The sequence below is a fragment of the Macaca fascicularis genome, chromosome 15 (assembly GCF_037993035.2).
Source record: "Macaca fascicularis isolate 582-1 chromosome 15, T2T-MFA8v1.1".
Taxonomy (NCBI): Eukaryota; Metazoa; Chordata; class Mammalia; order Primates; family Cercopithecidae; genus Macaca; species Macaca fascicularis.
The window spans coordinates 60657976-60680370 of NC_088389.1; the positions used below are offsets into that span (position 1 = coordinate 60657976).

Below are 22395 nucleotides of genomic sequence, written 5' to 3' on the forward strand. Positions count from 1 at the left end.
GAAAACTTCTACACCTGGAAAGCCTAAAGCATCACTGAAAGTAGAGGTCTTATGGCACCTCCTGTAATCTGTGATGGTCTCCTGCTGGCACTCTGTGAATCCTCTAAACGGCATGTTATATGATTGGCACAGTTTATGTCCCTTATTTTAAGCCATAGGGACACAAATAGTTGGAGCATTCCTCATCTTTCTCTTGATGGTTAGTCCACTTCTCTAGAGACCCATTATGCACATAATCTGAAATCTTAAAATGCCAATCTTCGCTGCGCTTTATGACACTCAATAAGATACAAGAATACAGATTAGGTATCCAGAGATTTGAAACGCACACTTTTGGAGTCAATGGAAAAAGAAAACAGCATTATAAGTGAGTGATTAACTTGTCATATAGAACCCCAATTAGTGTAGTCAGTCATGCATCACTTAATGATGGGGATACATTCTCAGAAACGTGTCGTCCGTTTGTTGTGCAAACATCATAGCGTGCACTTATACAAACCTAAATGGTATAGTCTACTCCATGATACAGGTGCATTATAATCTTTTTTTCCTTCTAAAAAAAATGGGATAAATGTGCAGAACGTGCAGGTTTGTTACACAGGTATACATTTGCCATAGTGGTTTGCTACACCTATCAACCTGCCCTCTAACTTCCCTCCCCTCAACCACTACCCCCAACAGGCCCTGGTATGTGTCGTTCCCCTCTCTGTATCCATGTGTTCTCAATGTTCAACTCCCACTTAGGAGTGAGAACATGTGGTGTTTGGTTTTCTGTTCCCGTGTGAGTTTGCTAAGGATGATGGCTTCCAGTTTCATCCATGTCCCCACAAAGGACATGATCTCATTCCTTTCTATTGCTGCACAGTATTCCATAGTGTGTATGCACCATTTTCTTTATCCAGTCTATCACTGATGGGCATTTCGGTTGGTTCCATGTCTTTGCTATTGTAAAGAGCACTGCAATAAACATACTTTGTGGCCGGGCGCGGTGGCTCACGCCTGTAATCCCAGCACTTTGGGAGGCCAAGGCGGGCAGATCATGAGGTCAGGAGTTCGAGACCAGCCTGACCAACATAGTGAAACCCTGTCTCCACTAAAAATGCAAAATATTAGCTGGGTGTGGTGGCAGGTGCCTGTAATCCCAACTACTTGGGAGGCTGATGCAAGAGAATCACTTGAGCCCGGGAGGCGGAGGTTGCAGTGAGCAGAGATCATGCCATTGCATGCCAGCCCAGGTGACAGTGCGAGATTCTGTCTCAAAATATATATATGTGTGTGTGTGTGTGTGTCTTTATAGTAGAATGATTTATATTCCTTTGGGTATATACCCAGTAATGGAATTGCTAGGTCAAATGTATTTCTGATTCTAGATCCTTGAGGAATCGCTGCCATAATGTCTTCCATAATGGTTGAACTAACTTTCATTCCTATCAACAGTGTAAAAGTGTCCTATTTCTCCACAGTCTCACTAGCATTGTTTCTTGACTTTTTAATAATTGCCATTCTGACTGGCATGAGATGGTGTCTCATTATGGTTGGTTTTGATTAGCATTTCTCTGATGATCAGTGATGCTGAGCTTTTTTCATGTTTGTTGGCTGTGTAAATGTCTTCTTTTGAGAAGTGTCTGTTCATATCCTTTGCCCACTTTTTGATGGGGTTGTTTTTTTTCTTGAACGTCTAAGTTCCTTGTAAATTTTAGATAATTATTAGACCTTTGTCAGATGGGTAGTTTGCAAAAATTTTCTCCCACTCTGTAGGCTTCCTGTTCACTCTGATGATAGCTTCTTTTGCTGTACAGAAGCTCTTTAGTTTAACACCATTTATGAATTTTGGCTTTTGTTGCAATTGCTTTTGGTGTTTTTGTCATGAAGTTTTTGCCCAGGCCTACGTCCTGAATGGTGTTGCATAGGTTTTCTTCTAGGGTTTTTAAGGTTTGGGGCTTTACATTTAAGTCTTTAATTCATTCTGAGTTATTTTTTGTATAATGTGTAAGGAAGGGGTCCAGTTTCAGTTTTCTGAATATGGCTAGCCAGTTTTCCCAGCATCATTTACTGAATAGGAGATCCCTTCCCCATTGCTTTTGTCAGGTTTGTTGAAGATCAGATGGCTGTAGATGTGTGGTGTTATTTCTGAGGTCTCTGTTTTGCTCCATTGGTCTATATGTCTGTTTTGGTACCAGTACCATGTTGTTTTGGTTACTATAGCCTTCTAGTATAGTCTGAAGTCAGATCGTGCAATGCCTCCAGCTTTGTTCTTTTTGCTTAGGAACGTCTTGGCTCTATGGGGTCTTCTTTGTTTCCATATGAAATTTAAAATAGTTTTTTCTAATTCTGTGAAGAATGCCAATGGTAGTTTGATGAGAATAGCACTGAATCTATAAATCACTTTGGGTAGTATGGCCATTTTCATGATATTGATTCTTCCTCTCCATGAGGATGGAATGTTTTTCCATTTGTGTCCTCTCTTATTTCCTTGAGCAGTGGTTTGTAGTTCTCTTTGAAGAGGTCCTTCATGTCCCTTGTTAGATGTATTCCTAGGTATTTTATTCTCTTTGTAGCGGTTGTGAATGGGAGTTCATTCATGATTTGGCTCGCTGCTTATCTATTGTTGGTGTAAAGGAATGCCTGTAATTTTTGCATGCTGATTTTGTATCCTAAGACTTTGCTGAAGTTGCTTATCAGTTCAAGAAGCTTTTGGGCTAAGATAATGGGGTTTTCTAAATATAAAATCATGTCGTCTGCAAAGAGAGACAACTCAGCTCCGTCTCTTCCTATTTGAATACTCTTTCTTTCTTTCTTTTGCCTGATTGCCCTGGCCAGAACTTCCAATACTATGTTGAAAAGGAGTGGTGAGAGAGGGCATCCTCATCTTGTACCAGTTTTCAAAGGGAATGCCTCCAGCTTTTGTACATTCAATATGATACTGGCTGTGATTTGTCATGAATAGTTCTTATTATTTTGAAATACATTCCATCAATACATAGTTTATTCAGAGTTTTTAACATGGAGGGATACTGAATTTTATCAAAGGCCTTTTCGGCATCTATTGAGATAATCATGTGGTTTTTGTCTTTGGTTCTGTTTATGTGATGGATTACATTTACTGATTTGCATATGTTGAACCAGGCTTGCAACCCAGGGATGAAGCTGACTTGATAGTGGTGGATAAGTTTTTTGACGTGCTGCTGGATTCAGTTTGCCAGCATTTTCTTGAGGATTTTTGCATTGATGTTCATCAGAGATATTGGCCTGAAGTTTTTTTGTTGTTGTTGCATCTCTTCTCAGTTTTGGTACCAGGATGACACTTGCTTCATAAAACGAGTTAGGGCAAAATCCCTCCTTTTCAATTGTTTGGAATAGTTTCAGAAAGAAGTATATCAGTTCCTCTTTGTATTTCTGGTAGAATTCAGCTGTGAATCCATTTGGACCCAGGTTTTTTTGGTTGGTAGGCTATTAATTACTACCTCAATTTCAGAGCTCGATATTGGTCTATTAGGGGATTCGACTTCTTCCTGGTTTAGTCTTGGTAGCGTGTATGCATCCAGGAATTTATTCATTTCTTCTAGATTTTCTAGTTTATTTGTGTAGTGGTGTTTATACTATTCTCTGATGGTAGTCTGTATTTCTGTGGGGTCAGTGGTGATATCCCCTTTATCGTTTTTTTATTGTGTCTATTTGATTCTTCTCTCTCTTATTAGTCTATCTAGCAGTCTATCTATTTTGTTAATCTTTAAAAAAAAAACAAAAACAAAAACCAGCTCCTGGATTCGTTGATATTTTGAAGGGTTTTTCGTGTCTCCACCTCCTTCAATTCTTCTCTGATCTTAGTTATTTCTTGACTTTTGCTAGCTTTTGGATTAGTTTGCCCTTGCCCGTCTAGCTCTTTTGTGATGTTAGGGTGTCAATTTGAGATCAAAGTTTTCTGATGTGGGCATGCAGACTATACATTTCCCTCTTAACACTGCATTAGCTGTGTCTCAGAGATTCTGGTACATTGTCTCTTTGTTCTCAATGGTTTTAAAGAACTTCTTGATTTCTGTCTTAATTTCATTATTTACCCACGAGTCATTCAGGAGCAGGTTGTTCAATTTCCATGAAATTTCCATAAAACAGTTTTGAGAGAGTTTCTTAATCCTGAGTTCTAATCTAATTGCATGGTGTTCTCTCTTTTTTTGTGAGGGAGTCTCCCTCTGTCCCCCAGGCTGGAGTGCAGTGGCACGATCTCGGCTCATTGCAAGCTCTGCCTCCCCGGTGCATACCATTTCTCCCGCCTCAGCCTCCTGAGTAGCCAGGACTACAGGTGCCTGCCACCACACCCAGCTAATTTTCTGTATTTTTAGTAGACACAGGGTTTCACCGTGTTAGTCAGGATGATCTCGATCTCCTGACCTCGTGATCCACCCACCTTGGCCTTCCAAAGTGCTGGGATTACAGGCGTGAGCCACCACGCCCGGCTGAGACTGTTTTTTATAATTTCAGTTCTTTTGCATTTGCCGAACAGCATTTTACTTCCAATCATGTGGTCAATTTCAGAATAAGTGCCATGTGGTGCTGCAAAGAATGTATATTCTGTTGATTTGGGGTAGAGAGTTCTGTAAATGTCTATTAGGTCCACTTGATCCAGAGCTGAGTTCAAGTCCTGAATATCATTGTTAATTTTCTGTCTCGTTGGTCTAATATTGACAGCGGGGTGTTAACAGTCTTCCACTATTATTGTGTGGGAGTCTAAGTCTCTGTAGGTCTCTAAGAACTTGTTTCATGAACCTGCGGGCTCTGGTATTGAGTGCATATATATTTAGAATAGTTAGCTCTTCTTGTTGAATTGTTCCCTTTACCACTACGTAATGCCCTTCTTTGTCTTTTTTTAATCTCTGTTGGTTTAAAGTCTGTTTTGTCAGAGACTAGGATTGCAACCCCTGCTTTTATATTTTTTTGCTCTCCATTTGCTTGATAAATTTTCCTCCATCCCTTTATTTTGAGCCTGTGTGTGTCTCTGCACGTAAGATGGGTCTCCAGAATATGCACACTGATGGGTCTTGACTGCGTATCCAATTTCCCAGTCTGTGTCTTTTGATGCATTCAGCCCATTTACATTTAAGATTAGTATTGTTATGTGTGAATCTGAGCCTGTCATCATGATGCTATTTGGTTATTTTGCACATTAGTTGAGGAGTTTCTTCATAGTGTCATTGGTCTCTATATTTTGGTATATTTTTGCAGTGGCTGGTATCAGTTTTTCCTCTCCATATTTAGTGCTTCTTTCAGGAGCTCTTGCAGGTCCTGCCCTGGTGGTAACGAAATCCCTCAGCATTTGCTTGTCTGGAAAGGATTTTATTTCTCCTTCGCTTATGGAGCTTAGTTTGGCTGGATATGAAATTCTGGGTTGAACCTCTAACCTTTCATCAAGGTTCTTAGCTTCTTTGTGTTGGGTTAGAACATGCTCCTTTAGCTCAGCATAGTTTTTTATTACCCATCATCTAAAGCCTACTTCTGCCAATTTGTCCATCTGACCCTCCACCCAGTTCTGCGCCCCTGATGGAGAGATGCTGTGATCATTTGGAGGAGAAGAGGCACTTTAGCCTTTTGGGTTTTCAGCATTTTTTCATTGATTCTTATCTTGGTGAGTTTGTCTAGTTTTGGTCTTTGAGGTTGCTGACCCTTGGATGGGGTTTTTGTGGGGGCCTTTTTTGTTGTTGATGCAGTTGCTGTCACTTTCTGCTTGTTTGTTTTTCTTTCAGGTCCCTCTTCTGTAGGGCTGCTGCAGTTTGCTGGGGCTTCACTTCAGGTACTATTCATCTGATTTGCTCCCGTGCCTGGAGATGTCACTCGAGGAGGCTGGAGAACAGTGAAGATGGGTGCCTGCTCCTTCTTCAGGGACCTCTGACCTCAAGGGCACCAACCTGATGCCAGTAGGATTGCTCCTGTATAGGGTGTCTGACAACCCCTGTTGGAGGGTCTCATCCAGTTGGGTGGCACAGGGAACAGGACCCGTTCAACGAAGCCCTTGTCCCTTGGTGGAGAGGGTGTGCTTTGCTGGGGGGAAACTCATTTGTCTTGGCTGCCTGGATTCCTCAGAACTACCAGGAGGAGAGGCTAAGTCTGCTGGTCTGCAGAGACTGTGGCCACCCCTCCCACTAGGGGCTCAGGCCCAGGAAGATCTGAATCCTGTCTGCCTCTGGCTGGAGTTACTGGAGATCCTGCAGGGAAGCCCCACCCAATGAGGAAGCATGGGTCAGTTTAGGCCTGAAGAGGAACTCTGACCGAAGACTGCCCCAGCCACTGTGTTGGGCTGTGGGGACAAGTCTTGGGACCAAGCCATCCAGCCTTCCTGGCTCCAGCAGGGGAAAAATTGCAGCCTGGAGCTATAGAAATGGGTGCCGTCCTTCCCCCGCCCAGGGAGCTTAGCATGTTAGGCAGTTTCGAGTCCCAGTGTTGGCTGTTGCCCCTCCCAGTGCTGGCTGTTGCCCCTCCCTCAAGGAGCTCCAGCAGCTTAGACAGCAGGCAGCTGCAGTCAGTGCTGGTCGCCCCTCCCCTCAGGAGTTTGGTGGGCTTAAGCAGATTCCAGCTGAGAGGCTGTAAGAATCTGCGTGATCCGGCGTTGGGACGGTAGGCCCCAGTGGCGTGAGTTCACGGGTGGGATCTTCCGATCTGTAGGTTGCACAGTTCTATGGAAAAAGCACATTTTCCCCTGGCTGGGTAGCACACTCACTCACTCCCTCCCTTGGCTGGGGGGAGAGGGTTCCCCTTCCCCGTGTGGCTCTCAGATGGGCTGCCATACCATACTGTTCTTGCTTCTCTCTGTGAGTCACGCCAGCCTTCTAGTCTACTTTGATGAGAGAACCTGGATACCCTGGCTGCCAATGAAGGATTCACACACTTATTATGGTTTTTTGATGGGAGCCTCCAAAAGCCGCTGCTTCTAGTTAGCTATCTTGCCCCCCGCCCCCGCCCCCAGCTCCATTATAATCTTATGGGACCACCATCGTGTATACATACAGTCCATCATTGACCAAAATGTTGCTATGCAGCACTTGTCTAATTTTAGATTTAGATGTGGTGGTTCTCTGCTGCCAAACCCAGAGGAGCCTATAGAGCCCACCTTAAAACTTTTCTTCAGTTTTCACATATCAATCTCAATACTTTCTCTGAAGTGGGTGGTAGAAACTAATTTCAGTGGACGATAAACCATCTTATCTAAAATAACTTCCTAAGCCCCATCCCCTCACTGTCCACATAGCTTCTTCTAACCCAAAAGAGGGTTCTTCGGCTTTATTATCTTTTTCTTTCCAAGGAGTGTATTGAGAATCTGGGATACTTCAATGCTTAGTCTCCCCTCTCCCAGTCCCAAAACTGCCACTCTATCTGTGCCTTAGATGTGATTAGTGCCAATTACCTAATAACATACCTATCAAACCTCTAACAATGAGCTCTGACATGACCAGCACAAGTTGTTCCAAATAGGAATTGCTGTCTTAACTGAAGTTAGGGACATTATGTCCACTTTAGTCCAGGGCAAGAGCAGAATTCCCATTTTTCTGGCTTTTATTCCAGAAGAATACTTAAAGATCATCTGGAGATACTAAGCTTCCAGGGCTGTGTCTGCAGCATTTAAGTCAAACTTTGCCAGTCAGCCTATAAAGTGAATTTTTGACCAATAAGCCTGAATTTACCCAAAGTACAAACCATAGCCAAATAATCCTCTGAATTAGAAGACAGATTTTTTCCCTCAGCAGTTTTGTCATTTTTATTGTTTAAATCAGATAACCATATCCCACTCTAATGACTAGTTCCTTGAATTGTAAGCACTTTCCAGTCTTTAATAGCTTCTTCTTTTATCTCAAAATGGTTGCTTATGTGCCTACATTCCACTTGTTCTCCAATGATTTGGCTTCCATACATTCAAACAAACACTTACTAAGATTAAACATAGGCCTAACAGGGAACCGAACCTGACTCTACCTGGAGTTGATTCAGATATTCTTCAACCCTTTAGGCAAATATTCACAGATAAATTTAGTGATATGGAAGATATGCCTGGTCCACATACTTCATTCCAATCTTTGGGGTTTGGTTTCTTTTTCTCTCTTTTTTTTTAAGGCTGGGTCTTGTTCTGTTGCCCAGGCTAGAGTGCAGTGGCGCAATGCGACTCACTGCAACCTCCACCTCCTGGGCTCAAGCAATCCTCCTGCCTCAGCCTTCCAAGTAGTTGGGATTACAAGCATGAGCCACCATGCCAGGCCAGCTGAGGGGTTTCTCAATTCAAAGGCAACAATTCATGAAACTCCTTTTAAAGTTAAAAAATATATATAATTTAAAGCAAATATAATTCTTTTTCAGTTATGAGTATGGAAAACACAAACATGTTTTCCTATTTTCTCATTCAACAACAATCATCAACACAAAAGACTTCTGTGACCAAATGAGTGGGGGTCCCCCCACTCCAATCAAGCAATCAACTCTGCATTGGATATCAGCTGAATTCCACCAATTCAATTCTGACACTATCTACCCGGAGACAGCGTCAGATCCCACAGGTTGAGGGCTCAGTCCCACAAGACTGTCTCCTCTTCAGACACCAGTTACAAGCCTGGGGCTCTGGAACTTCTAACCAACTGGATCAAGCTGCGGTTCCCAAGAGCCTCTCTTTAGTTTTAATTTGCTACAGTGGCTCACAGAAATCAGGGAAACATGTTTACTGGTTTACTATAAAGGATATGGCTGGGTGCAGCAGCTTATGCCTATAATCCCAGCACTTTGGGAGCCTGGGGCAGGAGGATCACTCACTTGATGCTAATAGTTGAAGACTAGCCTAGGTAACATAGTGAGAATCTCAACAAAAAAATTTTAAAAATTAGCTGGATGTGATAGTGTGCACCTATAATCCCAGCACTTTGGAAGGCTGGGGTGGGAGGACTGCTCGAGCCCAGGATGTCCAGGCTCCAGTGAGTTATGATGGTGCCACTGCACTCCAGCCTAAGGGACAGAGCAAAACCGGTCTCTAAAAAAATACACGTGTGTGTGTGTGTGGCAGATATATGTATAAATTAAAGGATATTACAAAAAATACCAATGAAGAGACGCTTAGTGTGAGGTATGCCGGAAGGGGTATGCAGCTTCCATGCCCTCTCTGCTACCCTACAGGAAGCTCCATATGTTCTGCTATCTGGAAGCTTTCTTCCTGCTTTGGGTTTTTATGGAGGCATCATTCCACAGGCATGATTGATTAAGTCATTGGCCACTGGTGATCAACCTAATCTTTAGGCCCTCTACCCTCCCCAGAGGTTGGTTGGGGCTGAAAGTCTCAATCCTCTAATCATGACTTGGTCTTTCCGGTGACTGGCCCCATCCTAAAGCTACTAGGGGTTGCCAGTTGTTACTCATTAGTTTAAACAAACAAAAAAAGACATTACTTTGGAGAGTCATTTTGGATTTTAGGAATGGTATGCCAGAGAACAGAGAAGGCCAAATATATATTTTACAATATCACCCAGCTCAAACTCTCTAAATTTTCATATGAATAGAAATTTGCTTTTCCTGGGCATTCTACTGTGATCACCATCTGTCATCTAAAAAAAGTGCCACCTCTTTTTAATTTTCTGGCAAATGGGTTTAGGAAAGTGACCTACTACTATATCTATCCCACAAGAACCTTGCTAAAGATAAAGAACTGCTATAATGTGAGTTACAGTGTGGTGTCCATTATTTACTGGGCTCTGGTGCATCTGACAAGACTTACAAGTTCATCTCCTGCATCATCTCCCAGGACAGAACAGCCATCTTATGGTCTTCACAAATGACCAAGGCAAGCCAACATCTACTTGAAACATGACTTTTATTATTTCCTTAGTGTGATAATCTACTGCTAACCACTTCAGGTAGATCTCTCAAAAGGGAACTTTTACGCATCTAGTTTCTTTAGTCCACTTGATTCAGGCACATACCTGAGGAGGGAGTCAGAAGGCTTCCTCTACTGTGGGGGAAGACTCAGGACCATACTCCTATCCTTGTCCTTCATGTTTTCTTTGTTTTGTGGCTCTGTAATTTTTTCTTTGGTTCTGAATGTCCACCCAAAAAATCCATCAGTCCAATGACTGAGAACTAGCATGACTTGTAACTTCACAGAACATGTGTACACTCCCACCCCCACCTCCAACAGGAGAGACAGGGAACATAAAAGATGAACTCCCTACACCATGGAGTCAAGCCCCTTCCTCTGCTGATCATCAGAAGATGCTGTACCTAATATGCCTTAAACTTTCTATTCTTGTAAATTCATTATAATCAGCTTGATTTCTGCCACATTTGGAATCACAATTTGAATGAGACACTTCCCTCACACCACTCTGGGTTTCTGTAAGTTTGGAGCAGCTATACTAGGCTTGGCAGATGTGAGGCTGTGATACCGTGAAATATATATTTGGTCTTCCTTCCCAGTTTCCTAAATACAATTCCTAAAATCCTTAGAATCTCCAAAGAGCTTATCTTTTTGTATGCTAATACTGACTGAGAGCTTCAGGGTGGGGCTGCTTACCAGAAAGACCAAGGCAGGATTAGAGGGTTGAAACTTTTGGCCCCACCATTCAACTTCCAGGGAAGGAAGAGGCACTGAAGGTCAAGCTGATCACCAATGGCCAACGGTTTAATCAATCATGCCTGTGTAATGAAGCCTCCATAAAAACCCACGAGGACAGGTTTGGAGAGCTGCCTGGAGGGCTCCATGCTGCTTCCTCCACTTACGCATTTCTTCATCTGCATTCTCGGTAATATCCTTTGAAATAAACCAGTAAATAGAACTGTTTGCCTGAGCTCTGCAAGCCACTCCGGCAAATTAATCAAACCCAAAGAGGAGGTTTTGGGAACCCCAATTTGAAGCTGGTCAGTCAGAAGTTCTGGAGGCCTGGATCTGCGCAACTAGTGTATGTGCAGAGGAGCAGCAATTTTGGGGACCGAGCCTTTACCCTGTGGGATCTGATGCTATCTCCAGGTAGACAGTGTTGGTATTAAATTAGACGGCACCCAGCTGGTGTCCGCTGCTTGGTTTGCGGGAAAAACGCCCACACTTGGTCACAGAAGCCTTCTGTGTTGATTGTTGTGGTATAAGAGCAGAAGAAAAACATGGTTTGAGTGTTTTTCCAAAACAGGCCCAAAAACTTAAAATATGAATTTCTTCAGGAGTCTGTTTGTTCAGACAAATGAAAGTCTTCATCCTACATGCCTAGAAACTTGCTTCTTCTTAACTCTAAGGGTCTTTCTTTCTTTCTAGTTTTACCTGTGCTGTAAACTTAAAAGTTCTTGAAGCCAAACTCCTTTGAGTCTATGAAGGCTTACCTGCTAATTCTTTAGCATGGGCCTCTGAGGTAAGCTTACTCTTTCTTCTGAAATTAGAATATTCTTTAGGGTTCTATAACAGAATTGGTATTGTCCAATTAAATCAAGCTTTCCAAAGCATTTGTATGGGCACAGTTTTGTTTCCACAGGGTAGCAGTCCTTTTTGTTGAAGCTTTACATTAAGTTCTAAATTTCATTTTATATGGTCACCACCCCATACAAACCTGAGAGTACAACAAAATCACATTTACCTAGAGACCTGCTTTCTAGCACTTCAAGCATTAATAATGGTTATGAGCTCAAAACAAACCAAAAACAAAGAAAAACAAAAAAAAAATAATCCCATTTTAAAACTTGACTTCAGTAGTGAATAAAAGATCCCTGAGTGCCTAGCAACAACTAAAACATCGAAGTCACTGCCCAGAAGCTTGCACCCTATGATCAGCCAGTTCACAGAAAGGTTGACCAGCTGATGACTTAAGAAGTGGCCTTTTTATGCTAAAGCTGACGAGTGCTGGAAAAGTCAGACAACTGAGAAAAGAGATAGGGAAATGATCCCAATGGCATCACTGTGTCACAATGCAGATGCACTGATCAGGACAGATATGAAGCATGTAAGGGCAGCCGGTGTGGTGTACCTTGTATGCAGGAGCTAAACCCATTCAATCCACTGTTCCCTATCACTTACAATCACAACCATCTCTGCCAGAATGTACTGAGGCTAGTGATGATAAGTCCAAGATATCCAGAAATGGTTACAGTTTTTCAGTCAATTCTCTTTGAGAAAGTTAAGGTTTTGTAACATATTCCACAAAGACTTAATCAAAGGTAAAGGTAAAAAGATCCTTGTAGAGGGTAACCCTTGACTGCTGACAAACCATCTACTCAGAGAAACTCTTCTCCGCCATCGCAGATGAGTCATTTAATAGACTCTATGTACTTCAAGGTCAACACTTCCACTTACTCCCACCCCTTTAACTAGGAAAGACCTTTCACCAATGCTGTCTTTAGACACACATTGCAATTATTTATATTAGGATAAATTTCAAGTCATCTTCCTTTAGCATGGCCTGAGGGTAGGCCTCTTGCTCATGTTCCTTCAGGAAGATAATGGAGTCTTCTCCTAGTTGAACACGTGCAGAACTTTTTGGAATTGCTACTGGCCAGTGGCTGTGGCTTTCAATGTGCATTGGACACGTTCCTTGCTCTCATTATTCCTTGCTCTCATTACCTCTGGCAGGAGTTGGGGCAGGTGCAGGGAGGGTAGGGGGACTGGAATCCATTCATGGACTGTTAAAACATCAGGAACTCTCTTTGGCTTGGCGTTTATTTTGACTTCATTTCCTCCACTGCTCTTTATTTCTTTTCAAGTTAAAGTTTCGTGTTTCCCTCCTTAGCTTTTCCTCTGTTTGTATTCAGCTCCTTTGTAGAGCTTGCTGAGCATGTCTCTGATTGAGCAGTGGGTTTTGGCCTGCTTTAGGCTGGGGTACCTCTCAAAAATTAACAGCAGTTGCCTTTTACTAAACACCTATTATGTTTCTGATACCACATTCATAGCTGCTTTATATATTTTATCTAATTCTCACAACCACCCTATGACATGGGTAGAATTAGTGACATTTTAGAGCAGGTTGTGGTGCTGACAGGACGGTCTATATGCTGAAAGGTATACAGCTAAGAAATGACAAGGTAAAAATCTACCTCAAAGCCCAAACTCCTTCTGGTGTACTATGGGGCCTTATGGGTAGTTTCTGTTTCAAGTTCCAGAACAGCAACTTCTCATTATTCCTCAACTTCGTTACTCTGATTTTACAACAGTGCTATTTTATCTTTTTTCTACTCAGATGTTCACTGAATTTAAATGTAAAAATTGTTCCAATCATGTGTTCATTACATATTTCTTTTCACTGGTGAAAAAATGGAAAATAAGTTAGATTCCACTTAAAAAATATTATGATTATACTTCCAAGTCTTCAGTTTACCTCTTCACTTCTGCTTATGCTGGCATTGCTATTTAGAATATATTCAACACATACAGTATATTCAATACCATTAAGCCTGAGGATATTGATTGTTGTTTATGTTCCAGTTCCTTAGAAATCCAAGTTGTATGTTTTTACCCCAGAAGTTCCAGGCTTTTTAAAAAGGCAATTCATTTTACATGGGCTAAAAGGTGCTTTATTATGCCATACAACTAATTACCATAATTAAAGTTAAGTTAGATTCCTGAACATCCCAAAATATAAAAACATCTCTATGTAAGTGACAGAAATTCTTGCCTCCTTTGATATTAGAGAAACTGCTATACTGATGCAACTCAGAATTTTAAGAATTTTTAAGAGTCTGCAGGATTAGATACGAAATAACTTAAAGCTCAGTGATTTCTAACGAATAGGAAAATGATATATAATAAAAATAGATTAAGAGTAAAACATCCTTGTAGAAGCTATGAATAATTAGTGCAATTAGGCAATTTTTCCTCATTCACAACATTTTATGTTCTATAATTTTGTTGTTCACAAAATGTTATGTTTTAGAATTAAGGCTTGGTTTGCCTCCAGCCCAACTTAGAATAGCTACCTGCTGGTTGCCTATCAGTAGGTCTTGGGGCTACTGACAGAAATTCTCCTTAGCTGAGTGCATCTAGTTCTGCCCACCAGTGAGCCCCTCAGCTCTCTAACAGCTTCAGGCAAGACGTGGGAGAAAGATATTGTGGCTAATGTAAGAATGGAGAGGTTTCTTTATCAGTTTCAGAGAGTAGAAATTTTCAACAAAATCTCTGGTGTTCAGCAGTCATTGTTGCAAGATTTGGAATTTAAGACAGGTCTCATGCTGTCACCCAGGCTGGAGTGCAGCGGTGCCATCATAGCTCTGCAACCTTGAATTTCTGGGCTCCAGCAATCTTCCCACCTCAGCCTCCTGAGTAGATGGAACTACAAGCATGCATCACCATACCCAGCTAATTTTTTTAAATTTATTTTTTGTAGAGACAGAGCCTTGATATGTTGCCCAGGCTGGTCTCAAACTTCTCACCTCAAGCAATTCTCCTGCCTTGACCTCCCAAAGTGCTGGGATTACAGGCATGAGCCAATGTGCCCGACCAAGTTTTGTAATTTTTCTAGAAATCAAAGTTAGCCAGAGGCCATGGATCCTGGGTGACCTCAAGGCTGAGACCTGCTGTTTCCACCAAACAATGACTCAGTAAAGTGACCTGGCCTCTGCTTGCCTCATCAGCTTCTTCATGAGCAACTATCTTCTTACTGAATTTCTTTCAGCTTCCTGAAAATACTATGCTTTTCTATCCCAGGGCTTTGGTGCAATCTGTTTCTTTTGTCTGAGGTGCTTTTCTCCTCCCTCTTTACCTAACTCACACTAACCCATCTGTCAGGTTTCAGTTTAACAGCCACCTCCTCTGGAAGCTTTACTTGACTCATCAGACTATGCAGAGTTTCCTGTTTAGACATTCCCTCAGCATCCTATACTTCTCCTTCATAACCATTGCAGGCTTATCATTATTTGTTCAATGTTTATTTTCCCCACTGGACAGAAAGTTCCATAAGGGCAAGGACCATGTCTGTCTTGTTTACTGTTTTATCCCTAACACCCAGGTCAGTGGCTAGCACACAGAAGCATTTTATAAATACTAGTCAAATACAACAGTTAAACAAGAGCACTATTAACAAGACCACTGCTCTAGGACAGCCAAGAGGTGTTGCTGTCCTCCTAGGACCCAATGGGAACTCTTAGAGTGCAGTGTCCTTGATCTGTAGGCTTACTGTCTTGGAATCTTTGCCTTTTCAAGACAGCTTCTGCACAATTTCCACTTCCCTCACAAGTTGTCTAGGAATACCTTGGAGCTGGCTCATCATTGTGAATAACTCTGTGTTCTCCCTAGCTTTGAAAACTCTCAGTACACATTTCACTACTGGACAGACCCAAAAGGTTAAGGACAACAGGTTCAAAGCATCCTTCCACCTGCATCAAAATGTTTTCCAATATCCATGTGAAGTGGCTTACAGCATACTAATTAGAACCTCCCTGAAGATAAAATTTAAAAGCTGCTATTTGGTTCCTAAAGCTGATGCTGTGCATTCTGATATTCAAATGGAAATTCCTGTAAGTAGTACTCTGGGTGGTAGAATGATGGGTGATTTTTATTTCTTTTATAACTTTATTTTTCAATCTTTTAATATAGAATATTTTATATGATTGGAGGAAAAAACGCTTAAAAAAATGCACTGCACTTAAGATTTCTCCTTCAGTTACATGACAAGCCATGCAGAGAGACAAGCCATATAGAGAGATACCCATTACCAACTTCTGTCTTATCCTAAACTTTGTGCACTGCCTTGAGACTATCTAAACTTGCTTGTAGTAACATCTGTCCTAGGCATGGTATCTGTTTCTGCTTTGTAGCAAGGTGAAAAAAAGGAGTTATAAGAGGGAAAATAACCGTTGTGTAAGTGTTTAAAGTTGTTTAAAAACAACCATGGTTTAACTGTCTAAAACTGTTTAACGACAGTCTGTTAAAAAATATTCAGAGGTTAAACAGTTTTGAAAGGTATCAATAGACATCAATATGATTAGTGTTTTCTGGCATCCCACTTCACTAAGCAAATTACCATAACCTAATACTTGGTATTGCTTACATCTGAACAAAGGTAATAGACACAGTATATAGATAGGAAAGTTATATTGTGTTTCTGCTTCTGACCCTCATTGCTTGGATGGAATATAGTGATACACTGCCCAATAGGCTTGGGGGCCAAAATATATGTTAAAGAAATAAAAGCCCTCTACCAAAGCATACATAATCCTCATGCATATTTAATTCTACAAGCCTAGAAGCATCGAGTAGCTGTTAATGTGACCATTTAAAAGTTATATTTTAAATATATTTTATGTAAGCAAAAACATTAAGAAACATCTAAAAGTTAGTTATTTTGGTGTAAGAATCCAGCTGTCTCTATCTCTGGCTGAACGAATATCTTTAATAAACTATGCTGATCCATAATCTTATAGTCACAGACTCTGAAGTAGGAATAGAAATGGAAATTGATAAACCATTTTTAATTTTTTCTTTTTTCTAATTTCCAATTTTCTCTCTAAAGATAGCTTGTAAAAATTTTAATGTAAACACTATATAATTTCAAAATAAAAATTAAGAACTCTATATATAATTAGTCAAAATAACTAAAATTTGCTCAACTAAAAGCCTTTAAAAATGCTCAAGAGTAAGCAAATAAAATTTGAGGCTAATAAAACAATTCTTCCCAATAAGTTCAGGTTATTAAAATGGCAAAGTTATCAGTGTTTACTGGTAACAGTTCAATCATTATAAAATGATTTACATATTATCACATATTAAATGCATTTTAAAAATGACATAAAACAAAATACATAAAAATAGCAATTACAACGTAGGCGAGCCTTCAACTTTGACATACTTCTATAAATAAGAACTGACATACGTTAATCTTAAGAGTTAAAGATTAATGAGGTAACATATGTAAAGTGCTTTGTGTTCCGGGGATAAAAGTGATATGACTAATAACTCAAGATCTCAAAGCTGGGCAGGGAGGAGGTATCAGAAGGGAGGAATAAGGAAAAACGTACCGTGCAAATATGAGGCCAGTGTTCAAACTGTTGTAAAATTCCTTGATTAAGGTCTTCTTTATATAACTCTTTGTAAAAATGTGGAAGCTTAGATATCCAAATGCCATTGTTATGCTTGTTTAGTATTTCCTTTATGCGGTTTTGAACCTCATCCATTTTATAAGTGTAAGAGGCAGGAGGCGTGACATTGGGTTTTTCAACAGTCTGATTTAAATTATCTTTAAATTAAAAAAATAATAGAATTAACCAAAATGCTTAACATTTTAGATTATCCCCATTACTTAATATTTGCATCTTCAGGTTTTGCTATAGTGTGGGCTTGTGGTAGCCAAAGGACTTAGAAGGGAGCAGGATTAGGCAGAGCAGCACCATGACAACCTCATTCTAAGTTTTAACCCTGAAATAACCAGCAGTGTTTCTTGTGGGTCAAGAAACACCCAAAGAAGGAACCTAGTCCCTTTATTTTGCAAGGATGCTTCATAGTTTAAACATCAAGATGATCTTGCTATGTAAAGAATAATCAAATTATTTAACCAACTGTTTTCTACCTGCTGAGGAAGATTACATTTTATATATTAGTTTACAGGCAATACTGAATTTAAAGCTATATTCCACAGAACATAGGAATAATGCCTTAACAGATCAAATAACTTTTTGATCTTATACAAGTTTTATAGAAGATTAAAAACTGCCTGAGTTTGAATACTATGATCAATATGCACCTTTATTAATGGAAAACAAATAATTTAGCAATACACAAAAGTTAAAAAATTGATCCATCTACAATAATCATCATCCAAGCCTCAGTTTATAAATATAAATAAAAGGTTTGAAACCCACAGATAACTTTTATTTCCCCAATATCAATCATTTCTCTTTCATAAGTGTGTATTTATAAAGTTTTGGCTTTATAGCTCTTTTACATTTCATTTTTACTTAAAACTTAGAATGTGAGAGTTAATATCCCCAGACAATAAAGAAATCTGAGTGTTTACTATAGCTGACAGTCCTGGAATTTTAAGAACTATGAAATTTATTCCAAATCTCTAGGAAATTACACTGAGATATAGATCTGAGTATATTAAATATTACCATCTACATGCAAAATATCTGCATATTTTAACCAGATAGTATCTCTGCTGGGATTCAGTAATTTTTATTTTAATTTGCCGGTAGAGACAGTGTGATTTGGGGATGCTGCCTCTGAGAATGCCAGGAAGCCCAGAGTGAGCTATTCCTTGAAGACACTTGGATGCTGACTCTGCTCTTCCACCAAAGGGCAAGATCTGGCCTTGCTAAGTCTTAGATTGGCACACAGAAAAGAAGGCTCCAGGATATCCACATATATTTCCTATTAAGGGTATAGCTAATTTATTTAAGTTCTTCCCAAATAATGATATAAAAGGACTTGGAAGGAGGAAAAGATTAAGTTTCTCATAACTGGCCAGACCCTCCCATAATGAGAGTGTGTCAGCAGCTGCCCCACAGTTGTGTCTGCAAACGCACTTGCTCTGTGGGGCCACTGGGGCCATCTAAGTCCCTGCACCTTTTGTTAAACAAATTAAAGTAGTAATGGAGGTGTCCATCATGTAGGAGAGGTTGTGTACACATGTGTGCATATCAGCTCTGCCGGGTGAACTGCAATCCTCCTGAAGTAAGTCCTCTTGTTTCTGTAGAAATAGTTTATACTAATTTAAGCTTCTAAAAGGATATTCAACTTTACCATGTAGTCATGTTTCAGAAAATGCCTATGTAAAAATAATTCATGTAAACAAAAATATTGTTCAATTAATTTCCATTAAGAAATACTGGAGATGTGTTATTATAAAAAAAAAAAAAAAAAAGGATTTCAACTAAGTAAGAATCACACTTAAACCAGCAAATAATGTAAAATCACACTTACATTTCACACACCATAAGCACTGATACGAAAACACTGTCTCCCTGGGTGGGTCTATGAGCAGGGGATTTACACATTGGTTGGAGAAGAAAAGGTAACTAGTGGTTGCATTTCTAACCTTCAGATTCTTTGACTTATACTATGTCTCCTATTGTTTTCTTAACAGCCCGCCTGTATTCTATAACCCAAAGAATTATTTATATTCATATTTAGATGATTAGTGGTAACTGCACACAGTTTAGGGTGCTAGCTTTTAAGTGGTGGAGTATGTGAAACTCTTTTATAAATTTAAGTACCATATTTATGCACTTTTGATCTACAGCAGATGTTTCCTTTATGTGAGGCCTCAGCCTCCAAAGTCTCAGGGGGTGCACCCCTAAGAGGTGACAGGGTAAGGGACACAAGCATCTTTGCAGGCCACACATGGAGGTGACACAGAGTAGGGCTGGGGCAAGGAAGGCCTCAAGTCAGTATAATAATGATATCTTTGGGAGGCACCATTTTCTCTTAAGATCACTGCGATTCATGATGTAAAGAAATTAGGAAAAAGGGGAGGAAAGATATATTCCAAACAGCAGAAGGTGAGAGCAAATGTCAAAAGCCACCACCAGATGTTTCTTGGCTCCAGAAGCCAATACGTATCTCAAAAATGTTTAGAAAACATACCACTCATTTCCTTAGTAGAGGTTCTTGAGAGATGAATCTGCAAAGGTGGCTGAAGAGAAGCCTTTGGGCTAAACCTAAGGTATTAAAAAAAAAAATTGGTAAAATAAATGTAAATAGCAAAGTCTAAACCAAGTTTTAAACTCTATACTTTTCACTTAGTGGCATTTAACAGCAAAACAAGTCATTAAAATAATTTAAAATCAGAAAAAATAAAAATAAAACCTGGCATCATCTTTCATGTTTCATATTCACTCAGAGAAAAGTATGTTAAAAGCTAAATTTAAACTAGGTCTTTGAAAGCCTCTTTCAAAACTTGGATGTCAGAATTCCAATTAATCACTTATAAAAAACTGGTAAAACAGAATAAAGAAGACCATGCAAAAATAAACAGTTGGAAACAAAGAACATTTTGGAATATAACCAAAAAATGAAGGACTTGCATCACCAGATATTGAAATGCATTATGAAGTTACAACACTTAAATGAGCTGTACAGATACGTAAAATGGTAGAGAACTTAGAAACATGCAATTTGCATTATATCTTGGAACATAATGAAAGTGGCATTTCAAAACAGACAGGTGAGGGACTGGTCAAATAACTATTTGAAAAAAATAAACAGATCCCTACCTCATACCCTCACTAAAAATACATTTTATATAAATTGTACTGGATATATGTAGGAAGATTTTTCCAAATATGAAGACAAAGAAATAAATCACACACACACCATTTATATTCATGTCTGTTTCCCACACTAGACTCTAAGTGTCTTAATTGTTTGTGTTCTCAAGTGCCTGGGGCAGTGCTTGATACATGCAAGGCAAATGAATATTATAAGAATGACTGAATGAATAAATGACTACAACCTGCCCAGCAGTGGGTACGGGACTATAGTGGGTGATAGTGACACAGTACACATAGCTGCCAGTTTTTGAATAGTATGGAACAGTCTAAAAATTAGATCAATTCCTTGAAATGAAGCACATTTTCTTATAGTATTTTAATTCTAAAAGAAATGATTAGATTCTAGGCTACCAATAAAAGCTTACTTGGTATATGCAATTATAAGACCATCCTATTTGTGTATTAAATATATCTGTGTAATAGCAGAAGATGCTAAAAACATTTCCAACTCCTACTTTTGCAGAACTGGTAGGGAGACAGTACTACTTCCCGCGCACCAGCCCAGAACATGTAAACTGGAAGCTTCCCCTGCTTTAAGTAAGCATTGAAGGCTCCAGTAGAAGGTAGAGGGATATGAGCAAAGAGTGAGAGTACATAGAAACTATGGAAGGGACTGCTATGGTTCAATCATCACCAGGTCTACCGGAGAGGAAAGAAAAAAAGTGTATATAGCAAAAGGAAGCTCTTCAAAGGAAATTGCTGGGATGCATGAAAAACGAACATAATAAAATAAGATGACAGAGGTCTAAGCAGTTTTATAACACTAAGAATAAAATATATTGTTTCTTAAAGAACAAAGAGTTAGACTGGTCCAGAAAAAAACCTTCCAAATCTAAACATATGTTGTTTATTAGAGACATATTTCTAGTCCATAAATATTTAAGACATACTATGTGCCAGACATTGTGTCAGACAGTAACTGTCAATGATGAGCAAGATAAACATGCCCTATTCTCTGAGACTATACAGTATAGTTGAGAAATGGACCATGGTAAGCAGCTACTGAGATACCCTCAAAGATTCTTCCCTCCAGGTATTCACAGCCTTGTGTAATTCCTTCTCCTTGAGTAACCTGCTTCTAATCAATAGAAGACTTCAAGGCTGAAGGGATCACAAATAACTAGATTACAAAAGATTGTAGTTTCAACTTTGCTAGTATAATCTCTCCTTTGTGGCTTTGATGAAGCAAATGGCCATGCTGGGAAGAACCATGTGGCAAGAAACCGAAGATGACCTTTGGCTAACAGCCACCTAGGGACTAATGAACAACCCAGAAGGAAGTGCATTGTGCCAATAACCATGTGAGTAGGATTGAAAGCAGATTCGTCTTTAATTGAGCCTTCAGGTAAGACCCCAGCCATGGCTGACACCTTGACAGCAGCCTCATGAGAGACCCTGAAGCAGAAGACCCAGGTTGACCATGTCTTCCTTCCTGACCCACAGAAACTATGAGGTAAGAAAATATGTCTTGTTGTAAGCTAATAACTTTGTGGTAATCTGTTATACAGCAATAGATAATTAATGCATTGACAAAATCTAAGAACAAAGTCTACTAAGTGTTATGATAAGGGCAGTAGGTGTAATAAAAGCACACAATGGAACTAATAAACCAAATTAGAAGATAGAGGTGGAAGGCCGGGCGCGGTGGCTCAAGCCTGTAATCCCAGCACTTTGGGAGGCCGAGACGGGCGGATCACGAGGTCGGGAGATCGAGACCATCCTGGTTAACACGGTGAAACCCCGTCTCTACTAAAAAATACAAAAAACTAGCCGGGCGAGGTGGCGGGCGCCTGTAGTCCCAGCTACTCGGGAGGCTGAGGCAGGAGAATGGCGTGAACCCGGGAGGCGGAGCTTGCAGTGAGCTGAGATCCCGCCACTGCACTCCAGCCTGGGTGACAGAGCGAGACTCCATCTCAAAAAAAAAAAAAAAAAAAAGAAGATAGAGGTGGAAGTAGAGAGTAAAGGTTATTAGCACTTATTATGAAGTTATAATAATGTGAATACCTTGGTACTGCAGAATAGAGAGGTAATCAATTATTCTGAATGGCAAGTCCAGGAACTGAATCATATGTTTATAAGGTCTTAGTACTGGTAAAGATAGAATTACAAACCAGCAGAGAAAGAAAGGATTGCGTAATAACTGATACAGGACATCTGGCTAACAATAAAAAAGGATTACAACTCTCACACTATACAATA

General features: G+C 39.9%; 1 protein-coding gene across 5 annotated transcripts in view; it reads right to left on the reverse strand.

Annotated features, from left to right (window-relative positions):
* The window catches only part of TDRD7 (tudor domain containing 7), an 81858-nt gene that overhangs the window by 37303 nt on the left and 22160 nt on the right, over positions 1 to 22395 (reverse strand). For all 5 annotated transcript variants that reach the window (XR_012424544.1, XR_012424543.1, XM_005581243.4 and 2 more), the window contains 2 exons: positions 19511 to 19584; positions 16945 to 17162 (listed from right to left, as the gene is read on the reverse strand). Coding sequence is in view for 3 of the 5 variants with exons in the window: in XM_005581243.4 (XP_005581300.1) it covers positions 16945 to 17162; positions 19511 to 19584 (292 nt within the window). In the remaining 2 variants the exon portion in view is untranslated. The remainder of the gene's footprint in view (positions 1 to 16944; positions 17163 to 19510; positions 19585 to 22395) is intronic.